The 25,817-nt window shown below is 44.0% G+C and overlaps 2 protein-coding genes and 1 long non-coding RNA gene across 8 annotated transcripts in view; 1 reads left to right on the top strand and 2 right to left on the bottom strand.

The window, feature by feature from the left end:
* Positions 1-694: 694 nt before the first annotated feature.
* On the bottom strand, positions 695-20,066 carry PDCD6 (programmed cell death 6). 4 transcript variants are annotated; one of them, XM_073332500.1, is made up of 6 exons: positions 19,995-20,066; positions 12,597-12,658; positions 7,383-7,427; positions 5,468-5,626; positions 2,995-3,104; positions 695-1,240 (listed from the first exon to the last, which is right to left on the bottom strand). In XM_073332500.1, the coding sequence occupies exons 4-6, from the start codon at positions 5,622-5,624 to the stop codon at positions 1,142-1,144; spliced, it is 366 nt and encodes a 121-aa protein (XP_073188601.1). In that variant the 5' UTR covers positions 5,625-5,626; positions 7,383-7,427; positions 12,597-12,658; positions 19,995-20,066; the 3' UTR covers positions 695-1,141. The 4 variants fall into 4 exon arrangements, with proteins under 4 accessions (XP_073188601.1, XP_073188600.1, XP_073188598.1 ...); XM_073332499.1 differs by lacking the exon at positions 19,995-20,066 and adding an exon at positions 19,830-19,933; XM_073332497.1 differs by lacking the exon at positions 19,995-20,066 and adding an exon at positions 19,673-19,823.
* A 90-nt stretch (positions 20,067-20,156) lies between these two features.
* LOC140907173 (uncharacterized) overlaps positions 20,157-25,817 on the top strand; it is a 28,445-nt gene continuing 22,784 nt past the window's right edge. For 2 of the 3 annotated variants that reach the window (XR_012157404.1, XR_012157403.1), the window contains exon 1: positions 20,160-20,360. This is a non-coding gene — a long non-coding RNA (uncharacterized lncRNA). Of the gene's footprint in view, positions 20,361-25,817 lie in introns of all 3 variants that reach the window. The other variant, XR_012157405.1, reaches the window with a different exon arrangement.
* Positions 22,827-25,817, bottom strand: part of EXOC3 (exocyst complex component 3) — a 36,464-nt gene continuing 33,473 nt past the window's right edge. The window contains exons 12-13 of the mRNA XM_073332495.1: positions 24,054-24,181; positions 22,827-23,558 (exon numbers count right to left, since the gene is read on the bottom strand). Of these exons, the coding sequence (XP_073188596.1) occupies positions 23,387-23,558; positions 24,054-24,181 (300 nt within the window). The 3' untranslated portion in view covers positions 22,827-23,386. The remainder of the gene's footprint in view (positions 23,559-24,053; positions 24,182-25,817) is intronic.

Here is a 25,817-nt window from a genome sequence, read left to right as displayed (position 1 = left end):
ACTCAACAGGCAGCAACTTCTCCATCTCTTCAGAGAGGTGCCAGCTTCAAGATGCAAAATGGCAGCACTCTCTGAACCTGAAGGCAACTTCCAAAAGAGTTTGGGAAATGCTGGCTCATTTTATACCTCAAGGTAAGTCATACAGAGGCACTGCTGGTAGCTGTAACTCAGATTAAGGGTGGTGGAGAAAGAACTGAGGCAGGGCAGGGGAGGTTTGGTCTCACAGCGCTCGTTTACTGCTACTGGCGGTGCGAGACAGGGAGGGTGCATGTGTGACCCGACCAGGCACTGCTGTCTGAATTCTCCCATCAGGGGTGCAGAATCACCTGAAGTGGAGCACTCACAGGGACATCACTCAAAGAAGTATCTGCACTTAGCTAAGAACTCAACAAAAGAAAACTGAGCTGGAACCAAATGGGTCAGGCATAAACAGGGAGCAGAGAGCAGAAGTTAAAAGGAGGCTCCAAGTCTCACCCATCCATGATGAGTAAAGAACTAAGCGTATGGACAATTGCTGGCTATTGAGCCTGGCAGGAAGACAAGCTTGCCCCTGCTGCTGATAAGGCCATTGAATGGCTCACCACACCTGAGGTTTAAGTTCAGACATCATGAAGCACAAGATTCAAAGAGCAGGGATCTATCAGAGCTGCCTTTGGAGAAACATCCTTATGCACAAAAACTGGACAGGATAGTGTGACTGTCTAATGTCTTTACTGTTTTAAATTCTGTATTAAAAATTAATACATTAATTCCTTATAAAAAAGTAAGGCACGTGCAAACCACGTTGTGCAACTTCTGTCAGACCTTTACATCCCTTTTAATTAACAAGCATTATTACTTTAATTTGGCATTTCTAAAAAAATATTTTTTCCCCATGCATGATAATCTGGAAAAAAGTGTTTAGCACTGACATCACAAACAATTCTAAATTTTGCACTAAGGGGTGATATGGCCATTGTTGCTATAGTAATACAACATAAAAGCTGAGCAGCTTGAGTACAAACATTCTGAAGCTGGTGACATCACAATGTAAGAGAATGAAACAAGTTATATCCATTTTAGTCATATTCAGTAAGTGACAAGATTTGGCAACTCCAGTCTTTGTATCGCTAATGGTCAATCTCATTTGCACTGGTCACTGTCATACAATGCTGAAGACCATGGAAAGGTATTGTTCATAAGACACTTGAATCCAGCCATCCTGATCAGTATCATAGCGCCTGAATATGTCAGTCAGCCTCTGGAAAGAAACAAAGCATTCAGATGAATGTAAACTGAGGTTTTTGGGATGCATTTCCAGCAAGAACAAATTCATGAGCTTTCCCTGGGGTGATTGTTTGGAAATTTAGATTCCATGACTAAGATAAAAGGTGGTTCTCTTTGTTCTTACCTGGTGGATGAATAAGCTTCCCCCTCGCCACCTCCCTGTGACATACCATGTCTTGAATTACATCTTTTATATATAATATGTAGCCTTTGAATTGTATACGTTCTGTTTAGCATCCAGCTCAATGTTTGTTAGCACATGACTGCCAAGAAATTTAGGGGGCAAAATTACTTCCCCATTGGACAGATAAGATTCGCAAGCTGGTTCAACAAGAACCTTTGTATGTTTGAAAAGCAAACCTTGCTATCTGTTATAAACTTGATGGGTCATGTGCTGCATCATACTTGCATGTAAATAACCATGCATAGTTATAGTGTTGTATAAAAATAAAGAGGCCTAGTATAAAAATACTATGGAAACAAGTTACCACTTTAATAACTTCACTATAACCAGCGACTATGCCTGTCAATCATTAAACATCTCTACTATATTAAACCAGAGTTTGGAATTACAATGCATAAGGCTGTGGGTGCTGATTAACATTACAAATGTTTGTAGGAAACTACTGATGTTTCTGCAGTGGGAAGACAGAACCACCAACAGTACAGAGCTAAGGAGATGACCCACAAAAAACAAAATGGAAATACTACTTGTCACTCTCTCCCTTTTCTGCATGCTGCACATTTGTCCACACCTTGTGGAATAAACACTGGCAGTAAGGAACATCACTCAGAATGCTGCAAAACTTTAGACAGTTTGTTGTTTTAGCACCACCGTGTCTCACTGAATCCTCCAGATTGTTTTCTGAGTACCATGGTAACAGAGGAACGCTGAGAGCTTTTCGGTGAGAGATCGTTTAGCCCTGCAGTGTAGGCTAAAATGAAAAATCTGTAATGCTGACTGAATGACAAACTCAGCTCTGAATTAAGCTTTAAAATACAATTCTCTATCGAGGAGTGGCTACAAAAAGATGATGGCTTCTAAAACGATTCATGTGCATAGTCAGTTATAACTTAGCAAAATCTTTTATCTGAACAGATATATTTCTATTGGGCTTGCAGAGCCAATAAAATTATGCAAGAACTGAAATATAAGAATTAGATTCTAGTCAGCAGGACAAATTCTATTTTAGTTACACCCTGTGCACCCCAAAAGACAACACTGGGGTTGCATGAATGTAAGCTAAGGCAGAATCTGGATTGCATAGTCTTCATTGCCATGAGCCACAAGACAAGAATTCAGCTTGGCTTTCAAAGGCCAGAATGAGTTTGCAAAGCCAGCAGAAAGTTTGTTTAAAAAAAGGGGGGGGATTGAAGGGGAGACCAGCTTTTCTCTAGAAGGCAAACATGGAATCTCTCGCTCAGTGATACTAAGTCACTTCTCAGACAAGAGCCACTCTAAAATAGGGAAGCACTTAGACATTGAGGTCTGTCATTTTGTACTTATTTGTACTATAGTAATGCCAAGAGGCCTCAAAGCACTTCACAGCTCAAGATTGAGCTTTAAGATTTTTCAAGGCTGATCAACACACAGGTGTATATAAGCACAGCGTTCCTAGGAGGTAGTATGTTAGTCATGTCAAATTAAATTCCTGATCCACCACATGCTTCAACTCCTGTACAAATCATGGCTTCCCATTTTGATATTAGATGTATTTCTTCTATTACCTGCAACACAACACAGCACTGAATGAAGTCATCAAAAGCAATTTGTCCTCTTCCTTGTCTGTCAAATTTCCGAACAAGGATATCATAGAATTGATCAGAGAGTCGATATCCTTAGAAGAAAAAGGATTACAAGTTTTACATGACCAAAGCTGGGTAGTTTATATAAGAGCATTATAACACACAAAAGCAAATGTGCGTAAGTTATGTTGCAACAAACAGGCAAGAGTCATTAAGTAAAAGTTGTAGAACAGTAATCAAACTTAAATGGATATTACAATATATTCATCTACTGAAGAAAATGCTCCAACAAAATAGAAGCAATATAAAAAACATGTGATGATTAAGAACATGACAAAAGAATGAATTGCAAACTCGATGAAATGAAATACTACAACGAATTTTAAATGATTATGCTGTTAGAAGGGAAATTAAAACAAGCGTTTAGGGCTGTGCTCAATATATTTTGTAATTAAACATTTTAATATCCTTTTTCATTGAAGTCAATTGAACAACTTGTTATCCGCTGCATCAAAAGAGAATGTAACTGTGCCGTAACAGGATGGCACAAGCTGTTTTTTCCAAATGCCATTTTCTGTTGAAGTCACAACTTCCAATTACTGCTAGGTGATACAAATGCCGTGATGGAGCAACCAAGAAGACTAGGAGTTTTGCTAATTACACAGTGAATTATTTTCAACCAGTATTTTGTTGTTTGAAACACTCCACACACCTCATCTTTTTTTAACAAAGCTCACTAAGAGTAAGCTTAGCATGTGAAAATGTTAATACTTATGCTTATATTAACACCTTTTATCACGGGGTCTGAACAGTGTTTTTAGAAAGGTGGGCAAATTATTATCCCATTTTACAGATGAGGAAATGGGGATAACATTAAGAGGGTTTGAGAGGAACTACTTAAATATTCTGAGGTCTTATGTCAAGTAAACAAGAGACCCTCTGGAGCACTTCTAGCAGAAGCTGTAAGGCACAGAGAAAAGATCTGGAACATGTTCTACTAGCAGTCTACCAGAGTACAACGGACGAAGGGATACAGTCAGTTGCGTACAGCAAGACTCTCATAAGATCCCTTTGGCCATGTGGAAATTTGAGTTTACTGGAACCTGTCACAGCTGCACCTACTGTAGGTTTTCAGAAGATCTAGGGGGTACCCATTTGATAGTTTCTGCACAGCTGCTTGAAAAGGGATGGTTAGAACTGGCTTATCTTTAAAATTCATGAGGATTATTCATTCTCCTCTGAAAAAGAGGCAGTGAAGAAAGCGTTAGCAATTCAGACACTTTGGCTGTTTTACCTGCTATATTTACAGTTAACAAATCAGGAGGAATTATCAAAAGGAGGGTTCAGAGCCTCTACAGTTTTTATCTGAAAATAGATAAAAATTAAAAGCTTCCTAATCTCAGCATTTGTAGGGCCTGATCTAAAGCCCAGTGAAGCCAGTGGGTGACTTCCCATTGACTTCAGTGGGCTCTAGATCATGGCCACATACTAAGGGGAGGTGTAGTAGACGACCATTAAAATAATCTTAAGGTTGTTCTATTTCAGAAAATTTCACCCTTTCCACAGGAGTGGAGGGGAGGGAGAAGAGGGATAACTCTTCCCCTTCCTCCTTTACTCCCACTCCGCTAGCCTATAAGCTGCGTTACACACTAGCCTAACTTTTAGCAGTTCTGAGGTATATATAATGATGTGGCAATTTGAAGAACTAACTGTTTTAGAGCATTGGTTCTATGCAGATTTGATTCACATTTTTAAAAGAATTCAAGTTACCAAACAATGTGACTTCTCCATAGCAGAATGAGAGTCTTAATTTTGTTTTCAGCAGGTTACATATGTAATATTAACTTTACATATAAAGGTTAAGAACTTCTCATCAAAGCAGGATTTGTAGAATACAATTCAAAAGTTACTTAATATAGTTGAATACTGACAACTATCACTAGAAATGTACAGGTGCCTCAAGTGTCCCTGCGAAGGGAAACAGATTTATGCATTTCTCCAACAACTTTTTCCTTGTAGGTAATTAAATTTATTCCTTAAAGTTCTGGGAAAATTCTACAGCCTGTAAATGCTTTATGATCAATGGCACAGTGAGCCACTAATTAAAACATTTATAACTGAAACGTTGGTAAGACTTTTAGGGTGTTTAATAAAGTATGAATTTAAAGAGTCACACCAAGTTTGCATACATTGATTCCCATTAATTATTTTTCAATTTTATTCAACAAAAGAGTTCAGATGATCTGTAAGCTGCTCATGGCACAGATGTCAGTCTTTTGTGAAGTGCCACATACATCCAAATGAGAAATAGCCACATTCAACCTCAATTATTGCTTACAATTGATTATTCCATTGTGTCACAACTGCGAAGTGGCACAGCCTTAAAGATATTTAATTTAATTCTGGACAAAACCAGCCATTATATAGCAAACTATAACTATAAAAAAAATATTACCAAAACCTGTTAGTGCTTGCTTTAGTTCATTTTTATCAATCATTCCAGAATTATCTCTATCATACGTTCGAAAAACATTCTGCCAATCTGAGATATACTTCCAGACTCCAGTGAATTCATTGAAGTTCACGCCACCTTTGTTCTCTCTGTCAAACATGGCTGAAACAACATAATTGAAGGATTAATACATAAGAAACTATACTAAAGTCTTTAGTAAGATTTTGCCATCTTTAATAAGAGCTTGGTTGGACTGGCTGATGAGGTGGTAAACAAATGAATGGGAGGAGGATGTGTGAAAATAGTGCTGACCTGAAGTAAAAGTAGAAGAGTCCAGGAAAGCAGATAGGAGAGGAAGTGGTGAAATGGCAAAGGAGGATAGGAAAGAACAAAGGAAGTAACTGAAGAAGGCAACACGGAAGAGCAATTGTGTGACAGTGAAGTCTCCTAGCAATCAAATGGATCAGTAGCAGATTAGCATGAAGGTTTTGCTCTTCTGGAAGGAATTGCAAATCAGAAAGGGATAGAAAACCCCCCAAAGGATTCTTTAGCATTCAATCAGTCTCATTGGAAATTTCTATGACTTGTTACAACTATTTTATTTATTTATTACAATATAAGTTGGGCCCTACCAAATTCACGGTCCATTTTGCTCAATTTCACAGTCATTGGGTTTTAAAAATTGTAAATTGCTATTTAACTCTGAAATTTCAGTGTTGTAACTATAGGGATTCTGACCCCAAAAGAAGTTGGGGTGGGTGGGTTGCAAGGCTACTGGGTGGGGAGAGAGGAGGTTATGGTACTACTACTCTTACTTCTGCACTGATGCTGGCGGGGTGCTGCCTTCAGAGCTGGGCAGCCGGAGAGGGTGGCTGTTGGCCAAGTGCCCAGCTCTGAAGGCAGCACAGAAGCAAGGGTGTCAATTACTGTGACCCCCTAAAATAATGTTGTGATCCCCTTGTAACTCCCTTTTGGGTCAGGACCCTCCCAGTTTGAGAAACGCTGGTCTACCCTGTGAAATCTGTACAGAACAGGGTAAAATCCTCAAGAGACCAGATTTCATGGTCTGTGATGTGTTTTTCATGGCTGTGAATTTGGTAGGGACCTAAACATAAAATGGCACCAGACTTGAGATTCAATTTGAGCTCTATACTTGAACAGATTTGAGTAAATAATTATGAATACATTGTTTATAAGCTGTGTGAGGGAGGAACAGAGACATTTTTAAAGTTCCATTTGTTTGTCTCTTGCTATACCACTAACTTGCTACCAGCTTCTTTTGCATTGCTGAGAATTACTCCAATACCTGTCAGATGGTTTCTGCTTTTCCTCCTCCATTTTGGTCTTTTTTTTAGGTTAACATAGAATCAGTTTTTCTGCTTGATATTTGTAATTAGAACAAAGGCTTTAAAATTGTTTAATACCAGCAAGTCACTGGGAACAAACATGAAGACAATGCTACTGTCAAAAATTGGTGACTTTTTTCCCTATGTTTCTGACACATGCCATTTTCTCAGCTGTCTTGTAATCTTCCCTAACAGTTGCTCGGCAACCGTGGGAAAATACACACACACACAGAAAATATACTAATGACTACAGGTTTTCAAAACAGAGAAGGTGTCACTAGGTCTTTGGACTATTTCTTCCTAATGAATAGCTTTTTTGGAACAGGGTTACTGGAAGGGAGAACTGAAGCTTGTATTAATGATGTTCACAGTGTTACACAAAGCTGCTGCAAAGATCAGCTATAAAGAATATATTATACATTGTACCATGTACTTTCAGTTTACTGTTAATCTAAAATGATGTAACTAAGTGCTGCAGCATGTGAAAACCTTAGCCATCAGCTACAGGAGATAATAAAAATGTTATTTAAAAGACATACCCTGAATATGTAACATTGTACAATTATACTTACACAGAATTGACCTGACAGTTGCTGGATTAAATGGAGTCCATGTTCCTGAAACAGACAGAAAAGCAGTATGGTGAAGCTTAAATAGGAAAAATAACCATAACACAAAAAAAACCCACCATACCCCAGATGACAGCCTAGCTAGAAAGCTCAGAGGTGGATCTCGTGGAGGCAATACACAAAATAATACGGCTGTTTCTCAGTGGTATCTAAGGCCTCATCTTCACGTATGGTGCAGCTGTAGCGCTTTACAGAAGATGCTACTATGCCAACAGGAGAGCTCTCCCATCAAGATAGCACTGTCTACGTGGGGGGTTAGGTCGCTATAATGACATCATCCACACTCCTGAGTGATGTAGTTATATCAATATAGGTCTCAAGTGTACACTTAGTGGCCTTAGTTTCAGGCAGACCCAACATTTTACAACTTTTGCACATCAACAGGAAAGTAACTCATTCTGCAGGTTGTTGAGACACTACTGCACGGATCAGGAAGGAATTTTTTTTCTCCCTTGGTACACAAGTGAGGAGGGAGCATATAAAGAAGAGGACAATATTTGTGTCTCTTCATTTGAGGTACTGGCAATATAAAATCTGGATTTACCATCTCATCCATTACGTTAAATACTACATGCATATAATTAAACATTTAAAAGAAGAATGTTCAATGGAATCCTTTGTGAAATACAAAGCTAATAGGGATTTTAGTCTTAAGTGCTTTGCTTTTATTTTACAGAAAAGTCAATAGTTCTTTATCCAGTCCAGAACTTTTAGGGCTGGCATTAGAATTCAAACTTTAGATTGTGTATAGTGTTAGAGTAAGACCTTTGATAACATTTGACCCGAGCATGCACAGAAGCTGTGATTTTTTTTTTTAAAAAAAAACCTCTTTTCGTTTTCTTCACCAAATTTACTGCTTTCAGAGTAACAGCCGTGTTAGTCTGTATTCGCAAAAAGAAAAGGAGTACTTGTGGCACAAGTACTCCTTTTCTTTTTGCAAATTTACTGCATTACTCCTCATGGAAGCCAGTGTCAATGTTTCAAGTTTTATAGGTTTCAGAGTAGCAGCCGTTTTTTTTCCACTGAATGCATCCGATGAAGTGAGCTGTAGCTCACGAAAGCTTATGCTCAAATAAATTGGTTAGTCTCTAAGGTGCCACTAGTATTCCTTTTCTTTTTTTCAAGTTTTATAATTATCCACAGTCACTTGATAAATTGCCCTGTTCTGTTCATGCCCTTTAAGCATCTGGCACCAAGTACTGTCAGAAGGTAGGCTGTGGCGCTAGATCAGAGGTGGGCAAACTGTGGCCTGCGGGCTGGATCCGGCCCCTCAGGGCTTTGGATCTGGCCCACGGGATTGCCACCCCCATGGTGCCAAGGGCCCCACGCTGCTCCAGGAAGCGGCCAGACCACATCCCTGCAGCCCCTCCGGACGGGGTGGGGCAAAGAGCTCCGTGCGCTGCCCTTGCCTGAGGGTACCTCCCCCGAAGCTCCCACTGGCCGTGGTTCCCCATTCCTGGAGCCTGCCCTGGCCCCGGTGCACACTGTTGCCACCCCGGAGCTGTTCCAGGTAAGTGGAGCTGGGCTGGAGCTCGCACCCCAACCCCCTCCTGCAGCCAACTCCCTGCCCTGAGCCCCGCCTGCATCCCAACCCTCTGCCGCACCCCAACCCTGAGCCCTCTGCCTGCACCCCTCCTCCACCCCAACCCCCTTCCCTGAGCCCCCTCATACACCCTACACCCCTCCTCTGCCCCAACCCCTTGCCCTGAGCCCCTTCCTGCACACCACACCCTCTTTCCCACACCCCACACTCCCTCCCACACCCCAACCCCCTGCCCTGGCCCTGCAAGCTATTTCCCCACCCAGATGTGGCTCTCGGGCCAAAAAGTTTGCCCACCCCTGGGTTAGCTGGACCATTGGTCTTACCCCGTATGGCCGTTCTTATGAATGGCTGTTGGGATGATGTAAATCACAGTGATGAGTTCAAGAACCAAAAAAAACCCACTGGGTTATTTTTCTTGGGGGAGTTGTTTTCACCATCCACCTGCTTTTGAACAGCAGTGACAACCATTGGTGCTGTCTGCAGATTTGGATGTCAGTATGGCATTGGTTCACGTTTGGAAGGTCATCCTCATAACTGAGCTTATAACTGAGCTTATCACTGGTAATGAATGAAAATGGGCCACAAAGCATATTGAAAACCTAAATTCTACAAAAATAATGGCTTAGGCCTCTGCTCTCCATGGAAGTCTCCTATTTGCTGGCAGTACATAGGCTTTTCACTGTTGTCACAAAGTCACCGGCGCAATGCTCTGGAACTAGTCCACATGAAGTCAGCCAGGATTCTCGGGGAGCATGCCTCCTCTCTCTGAGCATACTGCTGCCAAGGCAAGAAGCTTACATAGCTTCGACCTTACTGGGCCTGACCTCAGAGCATTCAGCATCCCCTTCCACACCATGCGCTTCCTGCGGTGAGTCCGCCCGGGCGGGACTCCTGGGGAAGCCAGAGATCCCTGCACCCCAACTCTGCAGTCAGCTGTGACTCTCAGCTAGCATGCAGAACAGAAGGTTTATTAGTTGACAGGAATACAGTGTAGAACAGAGCTTACTGGCACAGAAATTAGTGACTTTCAGCCAAGTCCATCTTGGAATCCCAGGCCAGATGTCCTGGACTCCCCTCGCCAGTCCCCACAAGCAGACTGCCCAGTTTCCAGCGACCTGCCCTCAGACCTCCCCCGTTGCTCCTCCTCCTGGTCTTTGTCTTGCTTCCCGGGGCAAAGAGTCACCTGGTTGTACCCCCTCCTGGGTCTCAGGTTACAAAGGGCACCGGCCATAGCATATGTGCAGGCAGCTGGAGCAGCCTCACCTGCCCCAGAGGCTCTCAGCCAAAGTCTCACATCTTATTCCTACCACCAAGACACTGCTGCAGCACACAGGGAAACTGAGGCATATGCAGTAGTGATGCAAAACAGTAACACTCACATAGGCTCACATACAACATAAAGGAAAATACCCACTTCGTCACAACTGTCTGTTCAAGAAACTACAAATACACCCGCTTCTATAATAAGTTCATACTAAAAGAGAACTATTGCCCTGCCAATTACAGTGGCCACTGTTAAGTTGCAAGATTTGCCACCTCCCATGTCTCTTTTGCACAAAGATGCTCTCAGGATGAAGTGTGACCTGCTTGAATTCTTTCCAGTATTGTAAGTAGAAATGCCTTGGCAAATTGATAGAACTGTTTAGTGTGTACGGGCCAACTGATACAGCCAATAGGGGTTTAAAAAATAAAAATAAAAAAAAGCTTTCAAGCAGCTTGCAGGCATTTCACTCCAAAAGTCTGGATCTTAATGTTTCTAGTATCTATGTCAATCTTTAGAATATTTCTCCTTTACAAAGTTAAAAGGGATGTGATAAGAACATCTATGTTCTTACTATGCACATTAGAAACTACAGTAAATTTATATACAACCATCTAGAAGCCTAGAAAAGAATGGGTGGAATCACTGGTGAATGGAAAGAGAGAAGGAGCTTGTGTGGAATCAACTGCCATTATATCCTGGGAGAAGGGAGTAGGTGGAATTGAGAATGGTTGGGGTGCTTGGTTTGTTAGAATACAAAAACTTATGGAATGTGGGCAAGATATCTGTTAATGCATTTATATAAACAGCCTAGCTCATCTGTTTTTCAGTCTTTCCAGTGTTCAATTCCTAAGTGGCGATTCCTTATAACTATATATAATGTTCAAACTGCTAACCAATACTGTGAACAGTCAAGGAAGAAAGGCATATAGAAATTATGGCAGTTGTATAACAACACTGAAGTGGGTCACAGAGAAAAAAAGGTTAATTTGAGGAATTTAAAGTAGAAAGGCTGGCAAAGACAGGTTTCCAAAATTATTGTAAACAAATTGTGAACAAAAACATTGACCCAAATTTCTTCAGTTTCTCTATTTTTGCCACAATTTTAAAGTTTCACCCTTTCAAGCAGGCTATTCTAGTTACTGGGTAAAAAAATGTGTGATACAGTGAGTAGATCCTACTATCCCAGGTAAACAACTAATTTATTTTGCTGTTAGTCAGAAGACTAATGGCATTTTGTACTCCACAGTAAGTTCTGTTTCCTAGGTATATTCCAAGTCAGATGATTAGTAATAAAAATATTTTGTTCCTGATAGCACTGCAACCCAATGTCACTTCGCCTCACCTTCATCACAGACCCCTTGTGCAGAAAGGGTGACAGAATTAAACTTTGCAGGTATCCCACATGAAAGGAAAAGGGAATGCAACAGCTACCCAACACGAGCCTCTCAGGTGTTCCAGAAAAAGGCATGAAATTATCAGAAAAAACTGCCCACTGTAGTTAGACATCAAAGATGTATGAACAGCACCTCGTAGTCAACTGTAACTAAGACTTGTCTACACTTGAAATGCTACAGTGGGACCGGAAGAGCAGCTGTGTGTGGCCTGAAAGCTTGTCTCTCCCACCAGCAAAAGTTGGTCCAATAAAAGATATTGCCTCACCCACCTTATGACAGACTAAATAAATGGCTTTGTGAAGCACTAATGAGAACACTTTACCACCTCCTTCCTTCTGTAATATCCAGTTATTTCTGTCTCTATTAAAAACCATCACTGACCATTATACCTCTTACCATCCTAATTTCCTGCACCACGGTATGCAACAAAGATTACATATGCAGCAAGACAGGTTGGAAGTGCTCCTGTAAAATTTTCCTGGATTATATACTGGTCCTGGTTTAAAAAAAAATGAAGGGCACATTGAGAAGCGATGAGTAATATGGATCATAATTACACCCTAATTTCTGTGAAAACGAGGACAGCTGGAGGATGCTCTACTTAATGCTTTCTCTCTCCAGAATAAACAATCCAATGCAGAGAAACTGACAACTGGAGCTGAGCTAAGAGAGAATGTTAAAAAAAAAAATCCAGTTCTTCTTTAAGGTCTGAAAAAAGAAACCTTCTGCAGCTATGAATTATACATCTTATCTGTCTCCGATTTTTGTTTTGCTCCCTTTTTTATTCACTTCTTGCTCAGTCTTCCACTGCAGAATTGCTCCCTGTTATATGTTAAGATTTTCAGTTTCCTTTTGTACTTCTTAGAAGAGATCTACATCATGTAACCAAAGGGGGAATAAGAAATGCATATGCTAAATTTATAAGAAGCTATTTTTTTCCCCTTAGTCACACTTACCGTTGGATAATGCCTGCTGAAGTTCACTGTCAGATATTACTCCACTCCTGTCTTTATCAACCCTGAAAACAAATACAAACTTTAAAGATTTCACCTTAAAATGTGTAACTTAAAAAAATTGTTTTAAACGAGAGAATTATTTCAGTAATAGTTGGAAAACTGTTTTTAATCAGAAAAAATTAAAAAAGGAGAACATTTATACTAATTAAAGCCCAGATTCAGGAAAAAAAATAAAAACAATCCAAACAACCAAACAAAAACCCTTAGGCCTTGTCTACATTCCAGTTTTGTTGACAGAAGTCAGGTTTCGTTGACAAAACAGTGGAGGTGCACACTCTTCAATGCTCCTTCCACCAACAAAACTCTCCTGCTTTGCCAGCGAAATAAAACCACCTTGACGAGAAGCGTAGAGCTTTTTGCAGTGAAGTTATATTGACAAAAAGTGTCAGCGTGGACACTGTGGTTGGTTATATTGGTATAAATGACATCCAGGTGGTGTCCCAAAATGCCCCATCCTGACTGTTCTAGTCAGCAGTTCAAACCCCGCTGCTCTGCAACCAGGTACACAGGCATCCGCCCCTCTCCCTTTACAGGCCCAGGAATTTTTGAAATTCTGCTTTGTTTGCTCGGTGTGGAGAGCTCATATCACATCTTCCCATTGACCATGGCGGCTCCATGAACCAAATAGTGTCCCACTTGAAGCACTCCGGAGCTGTTGGATCTGCTGAGTATATGGGGACGGGAGGTTGTGCAGTCCCAGCTCCACTCCAGCAAACATCAAGCTGAAGCAGGCGTACCAGAAGGCAAGAGAGGCAAAGCATTGCTCTGCTGCTGAAGACCAGCTGCTTCTATAAGGAGCTGGATGCCATCCTCAGCTGTGAGCCCACCTCCATGAACCCCATGGATACTTCCACGGGGCTGGAGACCGTGAAATCAACCCTGAGCACAAAGTAGTGGACAAGGAGGTTGAGTTGGAGGACAAGACAGGACAAGGTTGTCCAGGACCTCATCTTGACCCCAGACGGTTTGAGCCAGTCCCAGCACTCTGTCTTTAGACTGCACGATACAGGAGAAGGGAGCTCTGGTAAGCGATGTTTTTGAGTTGATGCTGCTCAGTTATATGAGGCAGAGCTGTTCTTTGCTTTGTTATATTCTAGAAGTGGGTAAAGGGATAGAAATGTACACAACTAGCTGTGTTTGCGTGTGCTTCACATTCACCTGTGCAGCTAAGCAGTGCTGCGGAACAGTGTGGTGTTGTTGCACACTAGGATTTCACAGGAATTCTCCATAGAGATCTCTAAGAAACTTTCCTGGAGGTACTCGCCAATCCTCTGCTGAAGGTTCCTTGGCAGAGCTGTTTTGTTCCTTCCCCCATTGGCACAGGAAGGTTTCCTACAATTGGCAGTCACTTGTGCAGGGACGCAAAGCGGCATACAGGTAAGCAGCCTAGGGACCCAGTCTGAAGCTGCATGCATCCAGGAGATGCACCCTTTCATCCTTGCTTATCCTCAGGAGTGAGATATCTGCTACAATGACCCCTGCCTGTTGAAAGTGGTGGCAGAATTTACAATTTTGTCCCCAATCACCTGCAGTGAACCCCTTAAACACCTAAACCCATTGCCCTATCTTGAGCCCTTCCCTGGGCTGAACTAATCATGGTTAAGGCATTAGCTGAGCTCTGTGCTTGCCAAGAGAAAATGAGAAACAGATTCGTATGTAAAACAAAGAGCTGTATTTTACTAGCATGATTCAATGTTGTGAGTGTACTAACAATCATGATTCTGTTTCTTGTGCTTCTGCGGATGTGACCTTCAGGGTGGAGCGCTTCCACCAGATACGGAAGTGACTGAGGAAGAGCAAGGAGGACATGTTTCAAGATGTGCTCCAATCCTTGGAGGACGATAAACAAGAACGCAGGGTGTGGAGAGAGACTTTAAAAGAAAATTATAAAATAGACAGGCAGGATAAAAAGGGGAGTCAGTACCAAATTTTAATAGATCAGCAGTGGATGATAAAAAATGATGGAGGACCAAACAGAGATGTTGGAAGTCCCTAATCATGCCGCAGGCAGAATTCATGTGTGCTCTCCTCCACTACAGCCAATACAGAACTGTTTGCCCTGCTCTCCCCAAACTCCTCCCATATATTCCTTCCAATCTCCTAACACATCTTGATACCCTATTCACTCTACCTCTACTCGACAGCTTCCAAAATGATAGCTGGACTTGCACTCAGCTCTGAGAGACCACCCTGCCCTTCATTGTCATCTCCCTTCCCATCAAGTGTTTTGTGTATGTTGCTTATTTATATATAACAAAAACCAAAAATTATCTGAAAGATCACCAACCTTTATTTGTCTCCCACACACAGTGGTTGCTACTGAAATTAATACACAATGGCAACTGGATCATTTGCAGACTACAAATCACAGTCAGGAATCATTAAGTTATCACCTTGCATGACAATTTTAAAGCTATGGCAGAGAGCTGTACAGAAAGAGATATTAGTGGTGCTAATTGTCAAAATGGTGCCTCAAGGCCTTCCTGATTCGAATAGTACCCTGTTGTGTCCCTCCAGTAGCCCTGGTATATGGCTGCTCAAAATCAGCTGCTAGGTGATCTGCCTCTGCATTCCACACCGCAGGGGGAAACTTTGGACCCTTAGCCTCACAAATATTATGGAGTGCACAGCAAGCTGCTAGGACCATGGGAATATCTTCCTCATTTAGGTCTAATCTGCCATTAAAAGCACGCGGGCGCTGCCTTTATCTGCCAAATGCAGATACCATTCTATGGTCATTATTCACCTCCTCAGCCTATTGTTGAAGTGCTCCTTGCTGCTGTCCAGGTTTCCCATATAAGGCTTCATAAGCCATAGGTGCAAGGGGCAGGCTGGGTCTCCCAGAATCACTATGGACATTTCAACATCCCCCACTGGAATGTTCTGGTCTGGAAAGAAAGTTCCTCCTTGCAGCTTTCCATACAGCAGTGGTTCTCAACCACCCCGTGGGGGTCCACCAAGTAGGTTTCAGGGGGTCCACCAAGCAGGGCCAGCATTAGACTTGCTGGGGCCCAGTGCAGAAAGCCACCTGGAGCTGAAGCCAAAGCCACAGCAACTTAGCTTTGTGGGATCCCCTGCCCAGGACCCCACGCCACAATTGCCTTGCTTGCTACCCCCAATGCCTGCCCTGGCTTTTATATGCAGAAAAACAGTTGTGGCACAAGTGGGCTGTGGAGTTTTTAATAGCACATTGGGGGGGGCCCTCAAAAAAAAAAAAAAAGGTTGAGAACCCCTGCTACACAGGCCAGTGTTCCTGAAGATGCATGTGTCATATACCTTCCCGGACCACCGTGTGTTGATGTCAGTGAAACGCCCATGGTGATCCACAGACGCCTGCAATACCATAGACAAGCACCCCTTTCTATTAATGTACTCCACTGCAAGACAGTCCGGGTCCAAAATCGGGATATGCGTGCCATTTACTGCCCTGCTGCAGTTCGGGAATCCAATTGCTGCAAAGCTACCCACTATTTCATGCATATTTCCAAGAGTCAAAGTCCTTCGTAGCAGGAAGAGACTAATGGCCCTGCACACTTGCCTTAACGCAGCCCCAACGGTGTACTTCCCGACGGCAAACTGATTTGCAACTGACTGGTAGAAGTCTGGAGTTGCCAGCTTCCACACAACAATTGCCACGTGCTTCTCCACCAAGAGGGCGGCTCTCATTTTGATGTCCTTTTGCTACACCGCTGGGGTGAGCTCTGCACACAGTTCCAGGAAGATGGCTTTCCGCATCTGAAAGTTCTGCATCCACTGCTCGTCATCCCAGACCTGCATATCAGTGTGATCCCATCACTCATTGCTTGCTTCCTGAGCCCAAAAGCAAGGGTCCACCATGTGCTGCTGCTCCATGAATGCCAAAAGTACGCTGGTGTTGTTTCTTTCTAGGGCATGCAGCAGGTCAGGCAACTCAGATCCCTGTTCAGATTGGGTGCTCATGACAGACTGCATGACCAACCACGATGTGTTCACAACAGTGGAGAGCGGTGCAGGATCCATCTTTTCAGACAGAGATGGCAGCCATACAGCTAACACAGGTCATTGAAAAATGCCGCAAAACACAGTTGGAAGCCCATAGAATGATGGGATGGAAAACACTGTATTGTGGGACACTGAGCCTGTAACCATGATGCACTGCGATCCACTCTGCCTTCCCACAACTCCTAGCTACAGAAAGTGATGAGTGCACAGTGGGATAGCTACCCAGTTTACTTCATCCACTGTTGATGATAGAGCACCAACTGTGGATGCGCTCCGCCAACGGAAGGAGTGTCATGTGAACATGCACAAGTTATGTAATTATACCACTCTTTGATCGTCGGCATAACTTGCTCAACAAAACTCTTAAGTGTAAACAAGGCCTTACGCACATGCTTTACTTGACTGGCATGCACAGTCCCACTGAAGTCAGAGAGACTACTCGCAGTAATATAATTAAGCATATTTAAGTATCTGTAGAATTGGGGCCTTTTTAAAAGTTGTTTTTTTTTTATCCTGCCTGCTAAAATAAGACATCTTTAAAAAAGGGAAGAAGGAGGATCCAGGGAACTACAGGCCAGTCAGCCTCACCTCAGTCCCTGGAAAAATCATGGAGCAGGTCCTCAAAGAATCAATCCTGATGCACTTGCATGAGAGGAAAGTGATCAGGAACAGCCAGCATGGATTCACCAAGGGAAGGTCATGCCTGACTAATCTAATCACCTTTTATGATGAGATTACTGGTTCTGTGGATGAAGGGAAAGCAGTGGATGTATTGTTTCTTGACTTTAGCAAAGCTTTTGACACGGTCTCCCACAGTATTCTTGTCAGCAAGTTAAGGAAGTATGGGCTGGATGAATGCACTATAAGGTGGGTAGAAAGCTGGCTAGATTGTCGGGCTCAACGGGTAGTGATCAATGGCTCCATGTCTAGTTAGCAGCCGGTATCAAGTGGAGTGCCCCAAGGGTTGGTCCTGGGGCCGGTTTTGTTCAATATCTTCATAAATGATCTGGAGGATGGTGTGGATTGCACTCTCAGCAAATTTGCGGATGATACTAAACTGGGAGGAGTGGTAGATACGCTGGAGGGGAGGGATAGGATACAGAAGGACCTAGACAAATTGGAGGATTGGGCCAAAAGAAATCTGATGAGGTTCAATAAGGATAAGTGCAGGGTCCTGCACTTAGGATGGAAGAATCCAATGCACCGCTACAGACTAGGGACCGAATGGCTAGGCAGCAGTTCTGCGGAAAAGGACCTAGGGGTGACAGTGGACGAGAAGCTGGATATGAGTCAGCAGTGTGCCCTTGTTGCCAAGAAGGCCAATGGCATTTTGGGATGTATAAGTAGGGGCATTGCCAGCAGATCGAGGGACGTGATTGTTCCCCTCTATTCGACATTGGTGAGGCATCATCTGGAGTACTGTGTCCAGTTTTGGGCCCCACACTACAAGAAGGATGTGGATAAATTGGAGAGAGTCCAGCGAAGGGCAACAAAAATGATTAGGGGTCTAGCACACATGACTTATGAGGAGAGGCTGAGGGAGCTGGGATTGTTTAGCCTGCAGAAGAGAAGAATGAGGGGGGATTTGATAGCTGCTTTCAACTACCTGAAAGGGGGTTCCAAAGAGGATGGCTCTAGACTGTTCTCAATGGTAGCAGATGACAGAACGAGGAGTAATGGTCTCAAGTTGCAGTGGGGGAGGTTTAGATTGGATATTAGGAAAAACTTTTTCACTAAGAGGGTGGTGAAACACTGGAATGCGTTACCTAGGGAGGTGGTAGAATCTCCTTCCTTAGAGGTTTTTAAGGTCAGGCTTGACAAAGCCCTGGCTGGGATGATTTAACTGGGAATTGGTCCTGCTTCGAGCAGGGGGTTGGACTAGATGACCTTCAGGGGTCCCTTCCAACCCTGATATTCTATGATTCTATGATCTTGTCTTCTCTAAAGCCATTCATTACAAAGCTTATCATGTAAATATGTTACAGGTATCACAAATATAATCCTTTTAACTGGTGATAAAAAGTATCAAGGGCCACAGGAATAGGAAAAATAGTCATGAATAGAAATGAATATATGTATAGTTATGAATGAATCATCAAAGATGCTGGTAAGCCACCAAAAAAACCCCAAACAATTTGAGTATATGCCACCGAAAACAATCAACTCAATAATATGATATTTAAAATGAGTGTGAAAACCTGCGCAATGAACATTGAACTAATGGAAAAGAAAAGGCAGGGAATAGATGAAAGAAACCCATATTATTAAAACCAAGCAGGTGGAGCACTACAAATACTGAGAGTGACCTTTGGAGAAAAAATAATCAGTAAGGGATAATCACCTCATCACAGGTTTTGGCATACAACACGAAGTATTAGCTATTAATGCCTATATGAGAGACATCTTAGAAGAGCACAACGCATGATGCTCATCAAGCGCTCCAGTAAGAGCGCAATAGAGTGGGGAAACCTACAGTCTGTTTCAGGGTTGCTTTCCCTACCCCCAAAGAGAGGATCAGGCCCCACGTTTATTTTGTCCCGCAGTGTCCCCAGGAGCTGCAAGTAGCGCTGCGCCCAGTACGTGCTCAGCCGCCCTCAGAGCCGGCGGCTCCGAAGGGACTTCACACACCTCCCAGCCTCAGTGCTGACATGGGAGGGGCTGCTCTTCAGGCCTGTCTGCACACCCCTCTCAGCCAGGCCAGTGCGGCTAGACCGGAACGGCCCGGCGCGGACAGGTTGGGCCGCTCTCCGTCCCAGCAGGGGCTATTCCCACACTGCCCCGGGTGCAGCCACCTCCACCCCGCGGCCGGGCGGGAGGAACTGACCCACCGATCGCGGTGCTGCACCGGGCCAGACGCGGCCTTTGAAGAGGGAGGGGGCGGCGAGGCTCAGCTGGGCGGGGACCCGCGGTGGGAGCCGGGCGGGGTAACCCGGCGGCTCCGGGCAGGCTGAGGGGAAGGGGGCCCCAGGGTGTTTGCTGCTGGCGGGGACACCCGAGTAACGGCAGCCGCATCCCCTCGGCGCGGGGGCTCTCACCTCTGGAACACGCCCCACAGGAAGTTGGGCTCCTGCATACCCGGGGCGCCGGGCCGATACTGATACCCTGCTGCCATCGCCCTCCCGCGCCACACAACCCTGCTCGCTCGCAACAGCGACCCAGCTCCGCAACGGTCAGGAGACCGCGAACTCTTACCTCACTTCCGCTTCCTGCCCGTCTACGGCGCAGCGTCCCTGCGGGGATCACATGACTGACCAGCCTTGCGAGCGGCCTGGCTCCGCCCCTGGGATTCCACAGCGGGGTGGGGAACGACCCCCCCCCGACTGTGGGGATTCTAAGAGAAACCCCGCCCCTTCTTACCCCCAGGCGAATCTTTCAAGCGCAACGGCTCTTCTGATGCGGCTGTTACGCGCCCCTCCCTCCTCCGCAGTGTGGTGTACGCGCGCTCCGTCACCCCTCGCGCCGCTGCCGCCAGCGTTCTCCGAACTCCAGCCCGCTCGCGCACTCTTGGGGGGGGGGGGTCGGGTCCGGTCCGCTGTCCCCTGGAACGAAGGGGGCGGGGGAATGGCGCCCTCCAGAGCGCGCGCCGGGGGGTGCTGAGGGGCCGCCCGGTGAAGCTGGCGGTGCGATGACTCCCTCGTCCCGCCCGAGCCGGCCACTGGCGGTTGGAAACAGGCCCCAGGCTGGCCTCTGCTGTATCCGAGGCGCTGATCCCTGCACCTAAAGGTCTCTTAACTGTATCCTACGTGATTACCCCATTTCGGTTTCAGGGCCGGTGCAAGGGTATTTTGCGCCCTAGCCGAAACTTCCACCTTGCGGCCCCCCCCACGCCGACAACCTCCGAAAACTAGTGAACTGAGCATTATACACAGCCTGTCAGAACGGTTAAGGGCTGTCGTAACTTTTTTTTTTTTTTGCCTTTTAGGCATTTCAGTTGTTTGCCTTTGCCTCTGTTGGTGTCCCATTCAAAGTCTTATTATTGCGTAAAGCTAAACAATTGAGCCTTGCATTGCGTCACCAGCCAGATTAGGCAGGGTGACAAACCCCCCTTGCCCCAAAGGGCCATTATCCCTTGGTGACTAATTTCTACTCCAAATCTGTAAAGCGTACTTTTAAGGTAAATACATTATTCCTTCAGTATTACCCCTGCATCCATCTCACAATGATTCTCACTCTTGACAAGTTAGCAGCCTTGTGTAAATCCCTTCCACGTTCCTCTTTGTGGGTAAGTGCCTGTAAGACACGTGTAAGGTGCAGTGAGTTTGTCAGGCCTGCGGTGACAGCTGTTTATGAAGATCAGGGGGCCCTTTGCCAAGGGGTGCTGGTGTCACAGTGAGCTGACAGTGGTGGCTGACAGTATGGGGCAGGGCACTGAGGCTGGTGGGGCAGGTAACACTCACTGGGCTGGGCGGCAGGCGGTGCCGGGATGGGGCAGGGGCAGTCTCCAGTGCTTGGGCCACGCCAGAGCCAGCCGCCTCTTCACCTCGGAGTCTCTCCCACTTGCCCGGGGGCCACTCCTCCTTTCAGGCTCCCCAGCCACTGCCGCCCGGCGCCGCTGTGGAGGAGACACAAGGGGCCGGGCTCAGGTGAGGCCCCACACCTGCCCGCCAAGAGCAGCAGGAACCGGGCACCACTCAGGGGGAGCCAGGCCGCCCGAGCCCAGGGCACCTATGCTCCCTGCCTGCCCCTGCTGCCCTGGGCTCGGGCCACCTGCCGAGCGGCACCTAGTTCCTGCTGCTCTTGGTCGGCAGGTGCGGGGCCCCAGCCGAGCCTGTCCCCTTGCATCTCTGTGGCAGCGCCCCCTGCTCGCGTCCTCCCGGGCAGCCGCAGCCAGGGAGGCTGAGAGGATGGCCCCTGGGTAAGTGGGGGAGACTTCAAGGCGAAGAGGCTGCTGGCCCTGGCGCGAACCAAACGCTGGAGACTGACAGGTACTTGCCCCTGAGCAATAGTATAAAAAAAAATTTGGGGGCACTGCTTTTTGTCGCCCCCAAATCTTGGCACCCTAGGCAGCCATCTAGTTCGCCTAGTGGTTACTCCAGCCCTGGGTTCACCCCTAGTCTAGCTAACCGGATAACCATTTTTTCCTCAGAAATTATTTTTCTGGCCTTTCATCAACACTCTGCTTTTCTGAATATGCCTTGCCCATTACATTATCATGTGGGTAAAACAATCGAAATACACATGAATAAATAGTAGATGGTTCATTATTTGCATCAATTATACATTATAAGGAAGAGCTGCGAAATCATCATTAGACATACATTCCCTTAGTATACATATTACATCATCTTGAGTCAAATGTAGTGTAACAGATAATTTGGCTAGCCAGTTAAGCACTGTATCTTGGTTACAAGGGCTCATGTGCTTTCCTATGGCTCTAGCCTGCTCTGGTGTAAGAGCTTTACTTTCCTGTTTTACCTGGGGGGGGTTGCCCAATGTTTTCAAATTGGGTAACTGTGGTCACCACAGGAGCCAACGGGCATCCTTTCTGTGTAGCTTCCATCTCCTCCCAGCTTGGAGGTGCAGAGGGGAGCTGCTTTTTCCCACACCAATGTTCTGGTGGATGTTCCTCACACCAATCCATAGTTACGGCAGCCAGGGGGTTAGTATAAATTGCCTTCATTAACCCCTGTGCTAACTGTAGCAGGTCTTGCAGTTGGTTGATGTGGCGTTGACACTCCACATGGGAGGCAGGCTGGCCTTTCCAGATTGTCAGCATCCTCCTTAATTACCTGTTTAACTGCTGCCTGAGATTCCAGCAGTTCTGTGTTTTAACCTCTGCTGTTTCTTTCAGCGGCTGCAGCCAGTGCTGGGTTTACAATGGGAGGAGGAAGGAAAGAATAGGCAACAGTAATATCAGAGGAAGAAAGAACAGGGGGCACACAATTCCGGATGGTGGAGGGACCCTGGCATGTGATGGAGGGAGAAATGGAGGCGCACACAGAGCCCTAGCTATGGGGGAAATGGGTACCCAGAAAGGGTGGGGGAATTAAGGGAATTCCTGAAATACAGGGAATGGAAGAATGGTACACAGAGCATCATGGGGGGAAATATGCAATGAGTTCCTGGTGTGTGCAGTAAATTTGACCTACAGAAACTACCAAGGGTGATTCTCTACTAGATTATAACAAAACAAAACAATGATGTAAATTGCTCTACTTAAACCTTCACAGTTATGAGAAAGTGAATCTATACAGGTGCAAATAATACAGTGTTTAAGCTGTAACATTTTATTTAATTGGCATTTGGCAGTGCTTAATACACACAAAGTGAAAGTCAAATGGATGAAAAATTGTACCTCAAGTATCAAATTCTTTCATTTATTCATCTTAGAACCAAATTATGTACTAGAAATTTCAGTCATTTTATTAGACAAACATTTGTGAATTTCATAATTGTTTTCTGAAACAATTTTACATCAGAGTAAATACATAAAGTAGGAGGTTAAGTAATTGTGAGAAAATATATTTGCTGATGGTGCCTATGGCTGTAATGTGTAAGTGGTCAGTACACAGCACTCTGGCCATCAGAAAGTTTCATTCTTCAAGCAGCCATGCTAGTGATTTCTACAGCTGGTTGTTTCCAGAATCTTCATTGCAACTGTCCGCACCAAAAGTTTTTAAAAACTCATACCCAATAAGTAACAGCATCATATTAAGTGTCCTTTAAAGTGGTATTGCCAAATTTGCCTTTGAATATTTCAAATATGTTGATCCCATACCAAAAATGACACATGAACTCTAGCTTGTCAGTTACTTAAGAAGTTTTGGCACACTTAGTGTAGGAACTGTAATTTCTTTAAAAATTGGCACATAGTTAGGATTTGGTTGGCTTGAACCTTGGTCCAGAGTTTCAATGATGGTCTGTTTCATGTCCCTGCTGGCATCTCCTCTTACTGTCAGCAAAGCCGCAATGTGGTCATCCCTGCCAAACAAAGGTACAAACCAGAAATGTCAGTACAAACCTTAGTACAAGTAATTAAGCACTTGACAAAATGTGTTATATCACAAATTTTCTATCTTTTGACTCAGTGCCACAGTACCTTTGCTTAGCAAGGCTTCCAGACATTCAAATATTGTGCTCACAGGTCAACTTCTCAGTTTCTTTGTCAAGAATTCTCTCCTCCCACTTTGAAACTATGAGATGAATGCTGTGTAATATAAATTTATTCTATATTCCCAAAATATTTCCTTTGATATGTCAGAGTACATATCCACCCACACCACTCTAGCATATGTGTGTTAAAATATTAGCATTTTATTGTATCGATCTCACAAGAAGGTTATTAAACCATACAATAGAAAAAAACAATAAAAAGATATACATAGCCCGCACAGGACTACTCTTTAGCCTAGAACTAATCTTAAAGAATCAATACTGTTAAAACTCAAAGCTAAGACACAGTATGAATGGTATTACCTGATGTCTGGGTATTTACTAACTAAAGTTGAGACTTCCAGATAAAGCAATGAAGGATCAGTCAGCTTGATAACTTCTGCAATGGCTACAATGATGTCACAAAGCCCTTCAGTGTCCTCTTCAGATCCCTATAAATTGAACAACAAAAAACATAAGCAACAAAATTCTTTAACCTTTACTCTCAATATTTTGTTACAGACACTAACTGCATTATTTATTTTCAGAACTTCAGCTGAAATTTCAGACAAATTATTAGTAAAATTGGAAGGAAAAAAAGGCCACTTAACAGATGATATTTTCCTCATTCTCGGTCTCCAATTTTCCCAATATGTTTGGACCAAGCTACTTTAGTTTTTCTTGATCAATATTGTTTGCCTAATCTAATCTGTACCATGTCCATCACCTGGTTATCTGAGTGTCTAAACATTTATTTAGTTTCAGCTGGATACTCTTTCATAGACCAATGTTCTTTTCTTTCCCCCTTATATTCAGGAATTAACACTTTTTTGTCTGCTTTAGGACAGACCACCACCACATATTAGTGATTCATGGCTCTGAAGAGAATGGCCTGCAGTTTCAAGTACAGTAGAACCTCAGACTTAAGAACACCAGAGTTACAAATTGACCAGTCAACCACACACCTCATTTGGAACTGGAATTATGCAATCAGGCAGCAGCAGACACACACACACACTCACACACACAAAGCAAATACATACAGTACTGTGTTAAATGTAAACTTCTAAAAAAATAAAGGTTTCAGAGTAACAGCCGTGTTAGTCTGTATTCGCAAAAAGAAAAGGAGTACTTGTGGCACCTTAGAGACTAACCAATTTATTTGAGCATAAGCTTTCGTGAGCTACAGCTCACTTCATCAGATGCAACCGATGATTGCATCCGATGAAGTGAGCTGTAGCTCATGAAAGCTTATGCTCAGATAAATTGGTTAGTCTCTAAGGTGCCACAAGTACTCCTTTTTTTTTTAAAAAAAAAAATAAAGAGAAAGCATTTTTGTTTTGCATAGTAAAGTTTCAAAGCTGTATTAAGTCAATGTTCAGTTGTAAACTTTTGAAAGATAAACCATAACGTTTTGTTCAGAGTTGTGAACATTTCAGTTACGAACAACCTCCATTCCTGAGGTGTTCGTAACTCTGAGGTTCTACTGTAATACAGTTCTGTTGGCTCCTCTAGGCTCATCTCTGACAAGAACCCCATTTTTTTTCAAGGAGCTAATTTTTACTCTGTATGCTATTTAGGCATCTTGGATTCTCATCTTCCAAAGCTCAGTCATCAGCAGGATACTCTCAAAATAATTGTTCAGGGTCACTCCCATGTGTATTACAGAAGTTAGAGATGGAAAAAGCCTATTAGAGGTCATCTAGTTCATCTCTGTGTTGATGCAGGATTGATTCCTACAGTACACTTCTAATATTTGGTCTAGTATTGTTTTAAAATGTCCTAAGTATTTTACCACTTGCATTCAAAGATTATTCCATAGCTGAATACATCTTGCAGCACTGACATGCAAAGTGCCTGAAATTGTCTGTCAAGCTTCTGTTTGCAGTGTTGTTGAAGCCGTGTTGGTCCCAGGATATTAGAGACAAGGTGGGTCAGAGAATATCTTTTATTGGACCAACTTCTGTTGGTGAAAGACAAGTTTTTGAGCTTACACAGAGCTCTTCTTCAGGTCTGGGAAAGGTACTCAGGGTTTGTCTTTATGTACAGCGCTACAACAGCGCAGCTGCACCGGTGCAGATGCACCGC

Source organism: Lepidochelys kempii, chromosome 2 (genome assembly GCF_965140265.1).
Source record: "Lepidochelys kempii isolate rLepKem1 chromosome 2, rLepKem1.hap2, whole genome shotgun sequence".
In the NCBI taxonomy this organism is placed as follows: Eukaryota; Metazoa; Chordata; order Testudines; family Cheloniidae; genus Lepidochelys; species Lepidochelys kempii.
Note: the sequence above shows the minus strand (reverse complement) of the source record. Positions and strands in the feature narration are given on the sequence as shown.

What these genes read in the sequence shown, in the direction of transcription:
- PDCD6 (XM_073332497.1), bottom strand. Translation starts at nt 19,749, where the DNA reads ATGGCAGCAGGGTATCAGTATCGGCCCGGCGCCCCGGGTATGCAGGAG. An exon ending in CTGTGGGGCGTGTTCCAGAG is followed by an intron (nt 12,659 to 19,672) that starts GTGAGAGCCCCC and finishes ATTTGTTTTCAG; the next exon opens with GGTTGATAAAGACAGGAGTG. An exon ending in GCAAGCACTAACAGGTTTTG is followed by an intron (nt 3,105 to 5,467) that starts GTAATATTTTTT and finishes TTTTCTTCTAAG; the next exon opens with GATATCGACTCTCTGATCAA.